The sequence below is a fragment of the Ochlerotatus camptorhynchus genome, unplaced genomic scaffold (genome assembly GCF_037179485.1).
Source record: "Ochlerotatus camptorhynchus isolate MF236.1 unplaced genomic scaffold, CSIRO-AGI_Acam_v1.1 ptg000146l, whole genome shotgun sequence".
NCBI classification, from domain to species: Eukaryota; Metazoa; Arthropoda; class Insecta; order Diptera; family Culicidae; genus Ochlerotatus; species Ochlerotatus camptorhynchus.
The window spans coordinates 1,371,085-1,388,087 of NW_027040636.1; the positions used below are offsets into that span (position 1 = coordinate 1,371,085).

A 17,003-nucleotide genomic window follows, 5' to 3' on the forward strand; every position below is an offset into this window, starting at 1 on the left:
TAAATCGATTTCATTTTGCAAGCCAATGGAAAACTGCTTGAAAATTTGTTTAAGTTTAAAATTGTTTTGTTCTTTCTCAGTTGATTCCCGCCAAAAGCTCTGAGCCAGGAGTGCTCGAGCCCCCATGACTCTATCAAAGTTTGTTTACAAACATGTTTCGCCAAAGTATGTTTTACTGCAATTGAAAACTCAGCTGAGTCATAAAAACTATGCTGGTTTTTATGCTTTCATCATTGAGCCTGTTGGTTTTTGTCTTTGAGCTTACAATTAAGAATGTGTTATGAAAAAGTTTGAATCTTTTTTATGAGATTGCAATGCTTGACGAGAGGTAAGAATAGTAACTGAGTTTGTTGCTTCTGAATGTTTGGCTCTCGTTTGACAGTTCTGACTGGCTCCCAAGTGACAAGCACATTGAGTGAGTCCGCAGTACCCAGATCACTAGCATGTTTTTTTTTATGATGGCCACGAGAGGCCATCTTTTTTATGTTTCTTCTTCTTCTTCTTCTTCTTCTTCTTCTTATTCGCATTTCAAACTTATTGCTTACTGCATATTAGCTTATTGGCTGCTCTAAACTTAGTGTTCTAGGTGCACTTCCTTAGTAATTAATTGAGAGCTTTCGATGCCTGTACCATTTTTCCATTAGTATATTCTACGTTGGGTCATCTTTTTTCAGTGTGTCGCAAGTGTGTCGCAGGTGTGCCGATTGTGCTGGTCATAGAGCAAGCTGCGATTATTTGTAAAATACTCATCCCGGCAACCCGGTATTTCTGACACCTTAAATCTTTTGGTTCGAAATCGCAAGGATAAATCGGTCTAGCGGCATTTCGGATTTAAATCTACACATAAGTGAACCGAGAAGTGAACTACTGTTCTGAGTTCCTCTGGTATATTTAATTAGAGAATGTTCCTGAATATACAGCTAAACAGCACGTAATGTTGTGAACAACTTCAGTGGCCAGCAGTGCCCCCATTTTATTTACAACAATCAAATGCCTACGAGATTGTGCCGAAGGTGTGCCGATAGATGTGCCCAAGCTGTACCGAATCTAAATGCGGCATAATGTGCTGAGTGCCTTAACCCCAGGCTTGATGGAGCCTCGCTCGCGAGTTTGAAATGAGCCGAGCGTAGTATTTTTCTGAGGAGTAGAATGCCTACTGCCAAATCATTCCACTGAGCTTCAGAGCTTGTGAGCGAAGGGGGATAAAATGAGAGTGATGTTTGCTGCCATTCGTGTTCATGTTTTCTATCACACGCTCTTACTTTCACTGTGGGTGAACTTTGAGCTTCTTGCGTCGAACAAAAAAGTCATCCGGAGTCTCGAAAAGCGCACCTCACGTCAAATCATCCTCTCGCTGAAGTTCACTCTCCCTCTCTCTCTCTCGAGGAGTTTTTGTGTATTTCTTCCATATTCCTGCCGCCACTCACTTGAGGTGAGGGCTGGCTAAACTCGCAGAACAAGAGTGTTTTAAAACCTCCAGTGAATTTGAGAAGTTTCAGCAAGCCTGTTGACGTTTTCACTTCACTACCCATACACAGCTTACTGTTTAGTTTCCAGTGAGTACTATGTTTTTTTTATTGATCGAACGTTTCATTGTAGATAGAGCTAAAATTAGGACATAAAAGCTTTTATAAACAATGACTTCTCTCGATGATTTCTAGAAAGTCAAGGCTTGCACACGCAAATCAACAGTACCCCGGTTTCGTAGAAGTCATTGTTTACCAAAGCTGTTACGCCCTGGAATTAGGCGTGGCTCTATCTAGCATTGGTTACCTTCGTCGTTATACGAGTGCACTTCCGATTTGATGTTTGCTAGCCTTCGTCATTACCTGTACAAAAGTACAGATGTCCTTCAGCAAATACCACAGAAGACTGTTAGTTTGACTCATAGATTGAATCTGTAAATGCTATGGTCAGCTTCCACCGATTACAGGTTGCATCAGATTCGGTTGAAAAAGGTCTACAAAGGATTGGCAGAAGAAGTATGATGGTCATGGGACTAAAGGACGGTGATTCAGAAAGCAGCGGAATTTAAATATTTTTATCACCGTTGAACGTCTTTGTTTTACTCTAGGTGAATTAACACAAAAACGCCTGCTGTGTTGCCTTGCATTGCATATTAAGCAACTAGAGTTATTCAAAATGAACTCAAACATTACTCATGATCAAAAACTGTCTTGCCCCCAGGGATTACCTCGCTGTATGCTAATTGTTTATCATTTAGTGAAATTGAAAGAATTGGGCGCATTTTATTCACCGAGGCTACAAGAATCATTGATCGTGTTTAAGATTGATCAAATTCGGTTGTGTGGAATCCATCGATAAACAATGCTGATGATAACGGATGAACGTAGCGTAAACTCATGTCGACAATAACGCCACCAATATAACTGATGGTGCACGGCGAATGAGAACAACCCAAATTTGAGTTTAGTTCACTCATAATCGCCAAAAGTGCAGGAACTCAGCGATGAGTAAAATTTGTCCCATGGTTTCCTGTGGAAAGCCTAAAAAATCTGCCGGAAAATGAGGAAATTGACGAAAATTTTATTCAGTCTCGGAGTAGTACCAATAGACTGAGTGAATCCAATCTTTACTTTTCTCAAATTCGGGAATTTTTCCCTGGAAAATCCTGGAAAAACCTGGGAAAACATGAGGCAAATTAACTCATCGCTGAGTTCCTGCACTTTTGGCGATTATGAGTGAACTAAACTCAAATTTGAGTCGTTCTCATTCGCCGTGTGGCTTCAAGACACAAGGCCGATTAAGGCTGTGAACCATTTGCCGAGTTAAATTTAACTCGTGGTTAAAAGTGACATTTGGAAAGTTATTTCTTATGTTCGAAAATCCCCGTGCTGTCGATCGACCGGTTTCCGAGCCACGGTCGTCAAAATTTAACTTCTTGTCTGTCAGAAGTAACCACGCTCGGATAGCAGGGTTAATCGATAACTTTTCATCTGTCAAATTTTAACCAAAAGTTAAAATAATCCACCAAATGGTTCAGAGCCTAAACAAACTTAAATTTGAGTTTCGTTCAATCAAATTCGCAAAAACCTAGGTTCCTCAGAGAATTATTTTTTTTCTCGATTTTCCAGCAAAAACTTTTCGAATATGAGGAAAATCTAGAGAGGTTTCACTTAAACGATTTTCGTCGATTTTGATCATATTTGAGCAGTAATGTCAATACAACATCAAATGGGGATCGAAGTAGGCCGCGCTGCGAAAATGACGTGTTTTTGTTTTGCTGCGTCGTTTTCGTTCTAGTGAAAATGTAATAATTTTTCAATTTCATTTTTTAAAAGTGTTAATTTGAAAGTACAGAAGTGATGTTGAAAAGTGTATTAAGTGAAAATTTTCAAATTCCTATCCGTTGCATGTGGTGCCGACTGATCTAACCTACGCTCAGCTAAGTTTATTTACCTTTTCGTTCCTCTGTCCTCGATAGGAAATATCCATCTAATTCAAGACGATTATTTCAAAACTTACTAAATAGGGTAAATGTTGGCTTCGGCACCCATTGACTGTTTTCGGCAACCAAAATTTAAACGTTAATTTCACTATGTTTTCCCATCAACGCACTTCCCTGAATGTGTCCAAACGATGGTTTAGCCTTTCAGCTTCAATCTGATTATATTTGAACGATCGAGCAATCCAGTAATGCTACATTTTTCTTCAAATAAAGCATACGCACTACAAAATGAGGTTGATTTCGAGTTGCCGATAATAGAACAGCTGGTTAACACGCAGTTCTAATGGGAAGGTTGCCGAAGAAAAAGAGACTGCCGACAATAGTCACACTCACCTGAGAAGTTTGGAGCGTTGTAAAAACGCTTTCAAAACGTTTTGAAAAATTCTGTCGATTGGAATGGATAGAGAAGCAAGCAGCAGATGAATGTAAACAAACAGACACATCATATATGTGCGTGACGCTGAGAAAATGCTAGTAGAAGTGCAGACGCTGCTTAGATTGACGAGAATACGTAAATTCCCCTACGTGTCAATCAAGTATTACTGCTTGATTGAAAGTTTCAGTACATTATCAATGGTGTATATTTGCATCGATAATGTATTGGAGCGGGGCTTATCATGTATGAAAATAGCTTCGGAATGCTTGAGTTCTTGAAATGTGCTATTGTATATAGCTGCGGTAGAGCTGTCACCTTCTAACTCCCGGGTTCAAGCTTCTTTGCATTCATAAGAAATGATTGCAGGCAGATTTTATCCATAATACCACTGCCAAGGCAGTGGGAGTTAGGCCAAGGGCGAATCTTCATTCTAATCTACTATTAATAACCTTTAACACAGAATGAATTGTGCATATGTTTAGGATCAACAAACATTTTCAGGCGCAAAGGAGCAACAGGATCGAGCTGATAACGTTTCTTAATTCCAAAATCTGAAGACTCTTTTGAATAATATGTTTAGGTAATGGGCAGCATCAACGGACAGATAAACTACTTCTATTTATTAAATTCTTTATATAACGATTGCCAGCAACGCCGCCTGGGCGTATCCTATGGCTTACCCTCCCTATTAACAAAAATCCACCCTTCCCGGGTCGTAGAGTTCTCTGCATCTCTCTTAAGTAAGTGTCGGACTAACATTCCTCCCCTTTCCCTACCAGATGCAAGGATGTGGCCAGGACAGCTCTGGCCTGTTGGTGGGAGACACATCCTTTTCTAAGAGGTAGTAATTGATTACAAATTACTATCTAACAGTAACGGATGACGGTGGGTCTCCTTCTCAGCAACAGTTTGGAGCTCGTACCACCTACGACATTGTGCAACCTGGTTTATGCTATGCTATGCTATGCTAGTAATGTCAATACAACATCAAATGGTTTCTACACAATCAATTTTTAATCAAACGATTCACATTTTAAGAGGTTAATCAGAACCTGCTTTGAAATTGTCAAAGCACTGTGAAGCGAAAATTTCAAATTTTGCATCAGTAGAATCTACATGCTTAGAAATGTATTTACGCAGACATCGATTTATTAATTTGCATGTCATTTAAATGATAACATCCCAAAAAGCGCGCCTTATCCATCTATCTCGATGAGTCTGATATTCATGCAACTTATTGTGCGTCATTTTAAAGGTAAATCAAGCAACATTGTTTATTCATATACCAACAAATCTAATTACCATGCTAACCAAACTGCATATATTGATGTATTCCATAAAGCATCATTAAATCAGAGCCGTTTTATGCCTGCCTAATTGCACAAAATTGAAACTAATGAAATTATTTACACTCACTTGCACTGGCATATCTCATAACTCACATTTTTTTAATTCTTCTCTTTGCTTGTCTCGTTCCAGCTAAATGAATATATCAGAAATTTTAAATTATGGAAAATTTATTGCATATTTTAAAATTAATAAAACAAACAAATTGAAACAAGCAAAATTGCCATCCACTTTCCAACTTGTACAACACTCACACTCCAAAACTACAGCAAACACACGCAAACACGAACACGTAGGATAATAACAAAAAAAACAACAACAACAACAACGGCGGCCGCAGAAAACAGCATCAGTAGCAAAAGTGAGCGAAGTAGTAGTAACTGGAAAAACAGGATAACCAATCCCATCCATGTTTGGTGGGGAGACAGGAGCAACAGAGGAAAGCAGCTGCAGCCAATCTATGCATTATTAACGAGCAAACAATAGTGATGATGATAACTGAACCGGCAGACCCATCAGCAATGAGGGAAGCAAACATGTGCGGGAAAAAGACGGAAAAGCATTGTTCATTTCAATATGATTCTTTTTTTTTTGTTATGTTTGTCCTGCACATAAGTAACAAAAGACATGAGGAAGGACATTCACTCAGAAATCTATCATGGTAACGTGCAGTTGTATGTATATTTTTTCATAAGTCGACTAAAAGGGGCACAACGGGTGGAAAGGAGTAGACATTGCTGGCATGCAGTGACTGAAATTACATACATTGGAAAGCCAGTCTGTTGCAACTACGATTGATTATACTGACAAGACAGGACATTTAAAACGGATGACTTCTTCACAATTGTGAACATTTTCATAATTAAATAAGACATGTAATGTGTGCAAAAATTCGAATCAGGATAAAGTAGATTTTTTTTAAATCGCCTAAGTGATGAGTGTATTTTAGTGTCGTAAACAGCTGGCAAGGCTGGACCTACTGGTGGACAGCAGCCAGCAAATGTAATTGACACTGTTACTGGTTTCGACATATTCAAATTTTATGCAAGCAGGTTTGCATAATTTAAATTGTAGTTCGATACAGTGACCTACGTACGTAGGAATCATGTCCGAAATTATTTACTCTAGGATATTGAAATAAGTGGTCGTCACGTGAGAACAGCACTAACAGCCTATATCCGTTCATATTTAAGGCCAAATATGAGTAAATATCTAGGAAAATAAACTAAGCGATTTGATTGTGGTTAACTTGACGCTTGAAAAGTTTGTATTGAAAAACATTGACTTTATCACAGTATTTCATTGGGTTTTTCTGAGGTTTTTGAATCAAGTGTTTTACTACTTAATAATGCAGTCCCCCCTCATCAATCAGAAATCGTAGTCAAACGAACTTTTAAACGTAGTCAAACTCTACGAAATGAAAACATAAACAAATCAATTTCGTTGCATATTGTTGATACATGGCCTACTACACAGCAAAAAATGTGTGTTCTGGTCAATAACGGCAATAAATGCCGATGTATAAAATATTGATTTAATTAATAAAAAAAAAATACTGATACAATATCATATCTGTGGATTTGTCAGTGCATCGAGAGTCGGATTTAAAATCACGTAGATTAAAGGGGGCGGATTTTCGTTGATGACACTTTACTCTATAATTGAGGAGTATCGTACAGATTAAAGCATTCTTAAATCATTTCAACCAGACTTTCATCCGAAGTCAACACTCATTGGCGCCAAGACAGGTAACAGTGATGTTCGCTCTTTGCCTTCCCATGGGTTTTACGGGGCATTCAAGAAGAATCGATACCGAGTATCATCATCATCGTTCTATTATTGCGAATAACATTTAATAATAATCGAACTAAATATAATCCGAAGCGTTGGCCACAGTGTGCTCGTCATAGCAGCAAGTATAAACGTGATTATATGTAGGTACCTAAGTACTTCTGTTCAAACCTGAGATCTTTCAATAATGACTATGGCAAAGTGATGATGATGATGGTGATGATGATGTTAGTGATTGTTTGTTTGTTGGTTTTGTGCTCTGAATTGATTCGCATTTTGAACGAGTTTTGATAACCCGCGCGAATCATCTCTTGTCTGACAGTGTGAGATCAAACGTGAGTTCCTGTAACATTGACTACCGCTACTTCAGTTCACCTGTACAGGAAATCAACATTATCGGCCTTTCAATCCAACACGGACTGCCAAAACAAATGTTTATGTCCGCACCGTTAAATTTCCCGACGACATAAATCATAATCGGATGTATTGTTTGCCAAAATCGAAAATGGTTCACTGTTAAATTAATCAATGGGTTGTAACAATTCATGCTGCAGTATTCAGTGGACACATATATTTTATCCTGTGTGAAAAAGCAAACTCGGTGGAAATTTATGTTTCAACATAGTACAAGATTTCAAAGTGTGATTGATTGGGGATTTTGTTTTGCATGGTCATACTTATAAGTACTTAATGTAATCGAAAAAAAAGATACTCTCGGTTCGTGTATACATATAGAATCAACCACCCACACGAACCAATCTGCACCTAGCTGTGAAATGTATAATATTCGGAGTAGATTATATTCTCAATTGTTTGCCGTTCAGGTGGTTCATAGAAGAATGATGGTTCGTTATCGGTATTATAGCTTCAATGGTAGAGAAACGCTGATTTACATCCAGTAAGTTGTGAAAAAATCATTACAGTATCGGACAGAATAGTTGCAAGTACGTTTTCATTTCCGTTGTGGAATCATTATACAGATTAAAATACAAAATTCTGAAAATAGTATTTTAGTTAAAATTGAAATGCTTAGAAATAACTTAAAATGACAGAACCTGAGTTAATTTTTCTCAACAATGCGTAATTTTTAAATGGAAGTTCTTGAGAAACTCCACCTGGCCGTATTTAAGGATATTCTTAAGAGAGTTCAAAGGGCATTCCGCGTCGAGTGCCGAGGGATTAGAATTCTTAGTTTTCCTGTCTCTTAGTTTGAAAGAAGTTCTGGTGAGTGCTTTAAGAGATTTCTTCATGAAATTCTAAGTATATTTTCCAGGAAACTCCAATGAGAGACCCAATTCACAATTTGAAGAATAATTAAAAAAAAAGTATTTCATGGGAGTTTACGGGAGAGTTCTGATGAGAACTCCAAAATAAGTCTCAGCAGAGCTCCAAGATAATTCTGAATGGTATACCAAAGGAAATTTTGGATAATTCTCCATGAAAATGTTTCGCTTTGTTCCAACTGCTACAGGGTATTTTGAGTTACGTTTTTGTCTAATTAAAGTGAATTAAAACAACTTTATGTTTTAACCCGACGTTTTATTGTTTTTTCGTCCTTGAGAAAGATCCTTTAAGAACAGAAAGGTCGGGTGAAGAGACCATAAAGTTGTTTTAATTCACTTTAATTGGACTAAGAAGCCGCAACCATAACGCAACATGGAAATTTTCAAACCATTTTAGAGGGCAATTTCAATTAATTCCTGTGATAGTTGTTACAAATTCGTAGAGAATTGTTGAACGAAATTCAGAAGATTTCTTTGAGAGTATTTGGAAAATAACTTTCTGATGAAAAGTCGGCAACCAATATTAAAACTCACCAAAACACTTCGCTGAATGTCACGGGGACAACAATTAAGCATTTCATCGTAGCTCATTTCAACATGATTAATACAGAGGTTAAGTGGGCCCTACATTATTGTCAATAATTCCCCTTCGCGTCAATATATTGATACGTGTGGGATTTTATTATAATTATTATTATTAGGATGACTGCAATATACTACACTGTACCAAAACATCATCCTCTGTTCGAATGAAACCTCAGACCATTCAATTCGAAACAACGAAATCGCTTTTTCGAATGATAGCTGCAACTGGATGACGGTTGGTTTGTAATGAGATGATGCTCCTCTCGAATACAGGATGAAGACTGATACGAGAAGCGAAAGGACCTCAGTTGAAATACCTAATGCTCTCTGTAGAATTATTGTCATCCCAAATTGAAATGCAGCTTGTTTTTTTTTGTATCTGACAGAGCGTAAAATTATTGACTGCCTAGACTGAGTGTGAAAGCACTGCACTATTCAATTCATTGCTCTGTGCAGAGCGTTTGTACCAAACGGTAAAGGACGAGGCAATGAAAGAGCCAACAAAACCATTCAGTCACTCACGAGCAGGCGACGCACACCGCTTGCCTTCGCTCACACAGCATGTAATTGAGTCATTTTTCCATAGGAAATGTACGCTCAGTCATTCAAAACAAATATTGGGTACCATCACGGCAAAATAAACGTGTTGACTGAGCTACTGACTGGGTGCTCGGCTGTTAGTGACTCGTTTACCTTTCAATCATTCAGACTCTCACGAGGCAGTGAATGATGAGGCAGATGGCAGTTCATATTCATATCAAAATGACTCAATGAACCTGACTGTTTTGCGCACTGGTATCTGTATTGAGGAGACTTTCAGCCCTGGGCTGGTTCGTCTCCGGAATATGCATCTTGTGGTATTGGTTCAGCCTCATAACACAAATCATCTAAAACGATGATGTTAATAATATTATCAAACGTCATTTGCTGATCTGAGATGATAAACGAGGTGGAAACATAGTCATCGCTATCATACGTGGTACGAGCATTGGTAGCGCATGGAATCCGAAGAGTGTCTATTTCGTGGTGGAGGGATTTCCCTCTACCAACACACGATTTTGTATCCATCATGGAATGGCTGTACATGGCTGTTCAATGTGGAATGTAAACAGTCGAGATATAAATCTAGTTTAAAGTATTTGCAAGTCATCCTATTCTTGAATTGTTGTCCTCTGAGCGCTGTTTGTGTTACAGCCAATGCTCAAATAAACATCATCTTTTATTTGGATGACAGTCATATGGATTCTGATCAGCTAATGACGAATTCACCCATGAGGCAATCATCCGAAATTCGAAAGCATATTGTTAAAGGGCTTGAGCAATGCAATAATCATTCGAAGTATTGCGGATGTTTTCTTTCAGTGTACTCTTTCTAGCATTCAGCACTGCGATGCAAGTATGAAAGAGTAAGCTATTTTCAGTTCTACCACTGTCAGCTTGCCCAAAAGTGTCAGATTGTCCATAAATGTCAAATTCATGTGAGCTACGGTACATCTATATGTGATTGACAGGAATTTGCTGAATGTATTTCAACGATTTCTTAGTGTTACATGAATGTTTACGAGTTAAGGCACGTTTTCTTCTTACACCTTATAAAATGCTTCTGATCAGTTGCAAACAGCTTCTTAACATACGGCTCAAATGGAAAGATTGCCAAATAAAAACAGGTTGCCGACACAAGTCACACTCATCTGAGAAGTTTGGAACGTTATAAAACGGTTTTTAAACGGTTTTGAACGGTTCTATTGATTTGAAAGGATAAATCAAGGGCCACATTATGTATGACGATTGAAATGACTTTTCCGTGCAACAGTTTTTGATTTACCCAGCTCAGAGATCATCGCAGATTGAATGGGAGAAGCAGACTCGGAAAATATGAACGTCAAAAAGAGCCAGAATTAAGCTGTCACGAACAGTCATTGGGAGCCAAGCAATTTAATGATGCGTTTCGTACAGTTGAACAAAAATACACAAGGCGGTATTGAAACCATGCGTAAAGTAATTTATGACAAATTGTCGGTTCCAGCTATCTTATTCAATGGGACGTCGTTTTTTTAATTCATTCATTGAATATACACAAATCAATATTGAAAGATATCATTAATCCAGTTTTTTGTCATAATATTTAGTGACATAATAAATACAGAACAGAAAAGTAATTTTTTTCACTGTTCACTGGACAATCTCAAACAATCACTACACGCTCACAGCAAAACAGGCTATTTAACTAGCCTATTTCGATTTGATTTCAATGGCACAAATTTTCACGACAAGAAGAACAAGCTATAAAATAAATTCCATGATTGCTGTCTGCTTCTCTCCCAGATCGTAGAGTAGTGAGTATTGAAGATAAGCGTAGTATCCATAACAACCCCTCTAGGTTATGAATTATATCATCAATGGACATCGCGGTCTTTGAACAGAGGTAATCCAGCACTGACAGAGTAACTTTTCTTATCTCAATAGACACAGCCTTTCCCAATGCAATGAGACTTCTGTTAGCTCTGTATTACAGGAACCACACTGAGCATGCTGTGCAGAGTCTTTCCTAAATTGAGTGAATAGGTCTCACAAGTCTTGAAAATCTTACTAAAACAAATTTGCCATTTTCACGCTCATTTTTACTACAGCAAGCGTGAAGTCAACGATTGTAAATTTGAAAGAGATGATTAATTAATATCATCTTATTTTTTTAATTAGGTTGATCAAACATTAAAAAATTTCGCGGAGTTTTCACTTAAAACATTATTATCAGTAGTAGTAACAAATTATTTGTATCAAAGATTAGCAAACTTCTAACTAGTGACAGTGCACGACTTTTGAAATTTAAACTCGTTTGTAAAATGTAATGCATTTTACAGGTATGAGGTAGCTAATAGTTTGGAAATGAAAACAACCAAATCTAGATCATATGGACAACTTGACGTTTGTACCTTTGAAATCGCAAACTAACACCACCGTCAGGTAGGTAGAGTAAAATTTCACTTTCCTGGCGTGGCGATGGTGTTGTTAGTTTCCATCGGCGAGGTTGTCAGTTGTCAAGTTTCGATACTTGACTGCTATGAAAGTTTTCAATGGATTAATGTAAGCAGTCAGTTTTAATCCTCTCACTACTGACAAAAAATATTTGGTAGGCTTGATCCGTTGAATTAAAATCTACCACTTATACAAAATATTTGTTTCTAAAAAGGTTCTAATTTTGTAAGAATCATAACTTTTCGGTTTTCTGTATACAAAATAAATCACCTTACTTTTTTTTACTGGCGACATCTTTACCAAAAATCTACCATACAACCATAATTAAAAAATTATGGTACCAGTTATGGCCTATGGCCAAAAAATGTACCAGTTATGGCCTATGGAGTTTAAATAAACTAGTGCCATGACTGGTACCATTTCGTATATGGGATAGTGCCATAGCTGGGATACCTACCCTATATTTCAAATCTATTTTTTACCGGCACAAAAGACTATAATTGTAATAAAGTATCACACTGAAGAATTATCTACATTCAGAGTTAGCTTTCAAAGGTTTTGTCCGATACTGTTAATTGACATCTCTACCAAACCAGCCAGAGTTATTTTGAATGTATGAGTGTCCATTGACATAAAAAAAATAAAAGCATTTTTAGTTCCCGTAACCGTTCCTACGAAATGTGCAATAAAATTGCAGTAATTTAGGAACTTCTCTTGCCACCTATGTATCGCTCAGCACATCTTCGCAAACACCTTGCACACAAACACAGACAAGAAAAAAGTAGACGTGGTATGCAGAACAGATCTAAACCGACTTGAAACCGTCCAAATTGATTGATTCGTGGAAAAAAAACAGCAACACTGCAATTATTGAGATGTCCTGCAAACATTCATCCGTTTATATCTCAGCGATGCATTCACGCAAACGTACACATACACAGGCGCACACACGCACGTCCCTACTGCGTTCCCGCTCCTCCCCAAATACCCCTTCCCATGTCCTATGCCGGCAAAGAATGAAACTTTTCAAACGTTTTGAACAAACGGAGATAGAACGGCAAATTTCAAGTTCAAGAAGGAAACCTTCCGACACTTTGAAAGCTGTGCAAATTGATTTTAGGTTTTAGTTTTAATTGCTTTTACACAGTTGCGAAAGAGAATATAGTCGAAAAAATAAACGGTAAAATCAAAATAATTTTGTGATACAGGTACGATGAGATAAACGAGTAATAGCTATTGTTTCATTAATTGTAAACGAATATTTTAGCGATCAGAGAGAACTTTGCAGCGGACAAGATTTCTTTCTTTATTATACATTAGTTGTAATTTTTCCTACATATGATGAACAGATTTCTTTTGTGTTGCTTCGTTTTCTTTTTTCAATTAATCAATTGCTCATTGTTTGGTAAAAATCATAAAGAAAAACAAATTTTATTTTCTGTGTTATTAATTTTCACACTTTCTAGTAATAGGGAACTAGCGCTTAAGTGAACTGTCTTACAGAAGGGGAAATTGTATATTAAAACAAATTGGAATTTAATAATATATTTAATACACAGCCGGCAGCAGTAGGTACATCAATACTAACATATGGTTTTTCGAGCAAACGAGCAATGTACGGCATAAACAAAACAGCATATTAAATAAAACAAAATCCAAACCAAGCTAACAAGTATTGGAAAAGCAGATGCTAAATTGGAGAATAAAAGCTCTGGACTTAGAATATATTTATAGACAGTATATTAATTTGATATTGAAGAGGTAAATCAGGAGTAGCACCCCAACATCCACACGTTTACAGTTAGGCCGAACAGCAGGAAGGAACAGAATGGAGTAAACCAGAACCTGTAGTTAAAGAAATTGAGTGACTTGTTGACAGAGAGGAAATGTTGATAGAAGAACAGCAAAACTCATCGAGAAGAGAACGCAAAATTCATTAGTTTATTATGGTGGTCTAAAGGAGAGTCTGAGTAATTTTCGTGGTACATCTTTATAATACGGGCAGATTCAAACAATGAAATTGGTTGGTTGGCAAATGTTCCGATTTGGTGTATGTTGATGAAATTTAGAATAGGGTAAGTGTATCAGTTATGGTGCTATCTCATATATGCAATGGTATCAGCTATAGAATTACTCCATGTAAATCCCGCCTACCATACCTATTACTGATACATTATTGAGAAGGGTCACAATTGCAATTTTTCAATCTTCATTGATTTAATATTAACATCTATGCTACTATGGGGGCAATTGTTACTTTCTGTTACAATTTGTAAATGTCGTTGGTAAACAGTAGGTGGATGGCGAGTCAAGCAGTTTGCGCAAAGTAATGTATGACAAATTGCCATTTTTAGCTATCTCTCTCAATGGAACACCGTTTTTAAGATTTATTCATTGACTATATCATGTATATACTTTGATGCATATTGAAAGATACCATTAATCAAGGTTTTTGTCAAAAATGTTGGTGGCATAATAAAATGCAAAACAGAAAGGTACATTTTCTCACTGCGCACTGAGCAACGTCAAACAGTAACTACATGCTTAAAGCAGAACAATCAATTTGGCTACGCCTTTTATGATTTAATTCCTTGTCAAGAAGAACAAACAATTAAATTAATTTCGTGTGTGCTATCTGTGTCTCCCTCCCTCCCTTTTACATGTTGTGCAATGCAGCTCAATATAAAAATGTCTTCATCAGAAGTCGGATTTGATGGTTTGATATACGAACACTTTCGAATGTTTGATAGAATTCTTTTGTGAACTTATAACACATATTTTCCCAAAAGTTCTGTGCCTCTACCCCAAATGGTCAACCATTTAACTTCCTTCAACTGCAATCCAAGTTTGCAAGGAAATTAAATTCCTCGACCTTGTTTCCAAATTCCACTAGTCAATAAAAACTTCCTTTTGACACCGACTGTTCGCGTCAACCCTACCACTACACCACACACCGCATAGACATATGAACTCACATTCCCAACCCACTTATAGTCGTGACAAACAGGCAAGATGCGAGATAAGCAGAAAATTTGCACACTCAGATTCTCCTGCCCGAACAGCACTGGACCGGACCGGAAAGACACAGCAAAAATGTAGCTATACGTATAGAGAATAAAAAAAATGAACTTAACTAAAAATCAGTGACAGCAAGAGTGGTAAATTAAATTATATATATATATATTAAACGTAAGAAGAAAAGAACGGCGCAGAGCAAGTGGGAGTAATAAATTTAAAGAAAATAAAAATTATGCTTAAGTTTGTGAAAAGAAAACAAAACCCGTAACCGTGTTTAAATGTGAATACTTACAATGGAAATTGAGAAGAAGAAAACAACACTGTGTACACAATGAGTAGTGCGTATACATGAATGTACACAACTCTAGCGATATGACTTTTCTGTTAAACGATCATCCTATATATAAAGAAAATGAAGACAAAGAAAATTTAGCTTACTTAAAAGGCAGACTAAAAGAGTAATTAAAGGAAACCCCTGGACAAACCACTAACGTAATGAACTGCTAAAATCCGAAGGATTGTCTCATTATTAAAAACAACAAACCGCTTTAAACAATCTTTCTATGTAGCACGAAACAAAAAAAAACATATAATAGAAAGAGAAAGAGACGCTACTTTATATCACTCATCATCAGTACAGAGAAAACAATGTAAACGAAAGAAACCTTCTTCACCCTCTTCCCTCCTAAACTTTTACCTTATAAAAACTTTTTTTTTATATTTACCATTTCGGTCTCAACTCAAACGCTAACGATTCCATAGTGGGCTATTTGTCTCGTCACCACCACTGCGCTGAGGTTAAACAGTGACGCGCTTCTCAAGGCATACTCATCTGTTCAATTCCAATCAGTTTCTGCGTTTTTCTATCTTCTTCTTTTTCCTTGTGAGACAAAACTTTTCCCCCTTTCGGCAAATGGTTGAGCAGCTAATAAATCAACAACTTCAATAGATAAAACGTTTTGGTGAAATTTGTTTTGCCCGACTCCACAAAAGGAATATGATTGATTCATGCAACATTACAAGCGTGTATCTACAACACACACACATATATAGGGCTAAATATGTAACAGTGAATCAATTTTTGTGCAGAAGCAGAAAAGAATAGAAAACTTTAGTAACAAACCGGTCCTTGTAACATTCTGTCACCTACTTTTATTTTGATGAATAAAGTTTAATTAAAAAACAAAAGCAATTATTGGTTTCATATTGAAAGAAAAATGGTCTGTATAAACATTTTATTCTATATTACCGTATCGTAGATTGGGAAATAGTTGATCAATCGGCAAACAAATAGATTATTTTCCTCCACTTGGTATCTTGTATCCATGACAAACTTATGTCAACCACAATATACAGTCATCATTAACGACCAACTGACATATTGGAATTAACTGGAAAATAATAACTTTTTTTGTGGTCTACACTAACAACCCATTATGATTGCTACCAAGCCTTCACTCAAACAATTTATCACATATCTAATGGATGAAAACCATGTGAATTTCACATAGCTTTCATGTGATCACATAGCTACACATCTCACCACAAAATCACATGAATATTATGAGGTCGATGAAATTCATATGAAAAATCATATAAAATTAAAGTGATCGCATAAATGTTATGTGAAATTCAGATAAATTCCATTAATTTTGTTTATGGATGAAAATCATTTGCAATTCCAATGGAAGCTACATGAAAACTATTTTCGGTGTTGGGGATTTTTCCTTATTACATAGTTGTTTAAATATTCCTTCTTTACTTGAATGTTGGGTTCAATCAAAGTGTTTTGTTACTTCATACGTGAAACTTACGATTTTCAGAGTTGGGAGAAAATGCTATACTAATATCAACATGAAGCTTTAGTGCTATATTGTATTAGCTATAGATAGAAATAGATAGTAAGTTCAACTAGAGTACGGCAGTGTGGAAAGCGAAGGGCCATTAATGCGACAATACTAATCAAATGCGCTCTCTCTCTGCCTTACTCATATTTTGATGGAACGTGCACTCTTTTGCCTGTAGATTTGAGGACATACCTCAAATCCCCTCATCCATGTGAATCAAGCGGGCCGCCATCCGGGAAGTTGAAGCATTTGAGTAAGGGTTGGTCGCCGGTAAGGGCCAGTAAGTGCTGCCAGCAGATGAATCAAGAGGT

General features: G+C 36.9%; 1 protein-coding gene across 4 annotated transcripts in view; it reads left to right on the top strand.

Moving 5' to 3' along the window:
• Cals (calsyntenin-1) overlaps window positions 1–16,033 on the top strand; it is a 296,934-nt gene extending 280,901 nt beyond the window's left edge. For 3 of the 4 annotated variants that reach the window (XM_065221660.1, XM_065221662.1, XM_065221661.1), the window contains one exon: window positions 5,325–16,033. In XM_065221660.1, coding sequence (XP_065077732.1) covers window positions 5,325–5,328 — 4 coding nt within the window. In that variant the 3' untranslated portion in view covers window positions 5,329–16,033. The remainder of the gene's footprint in view (window positions 1–5,324) is intronic. The other variant, XR_010517613.1, reaches the window with a different exon arrangement.
• Window positions 16,034–17,003: the final 970 nt, after the last annotated feature.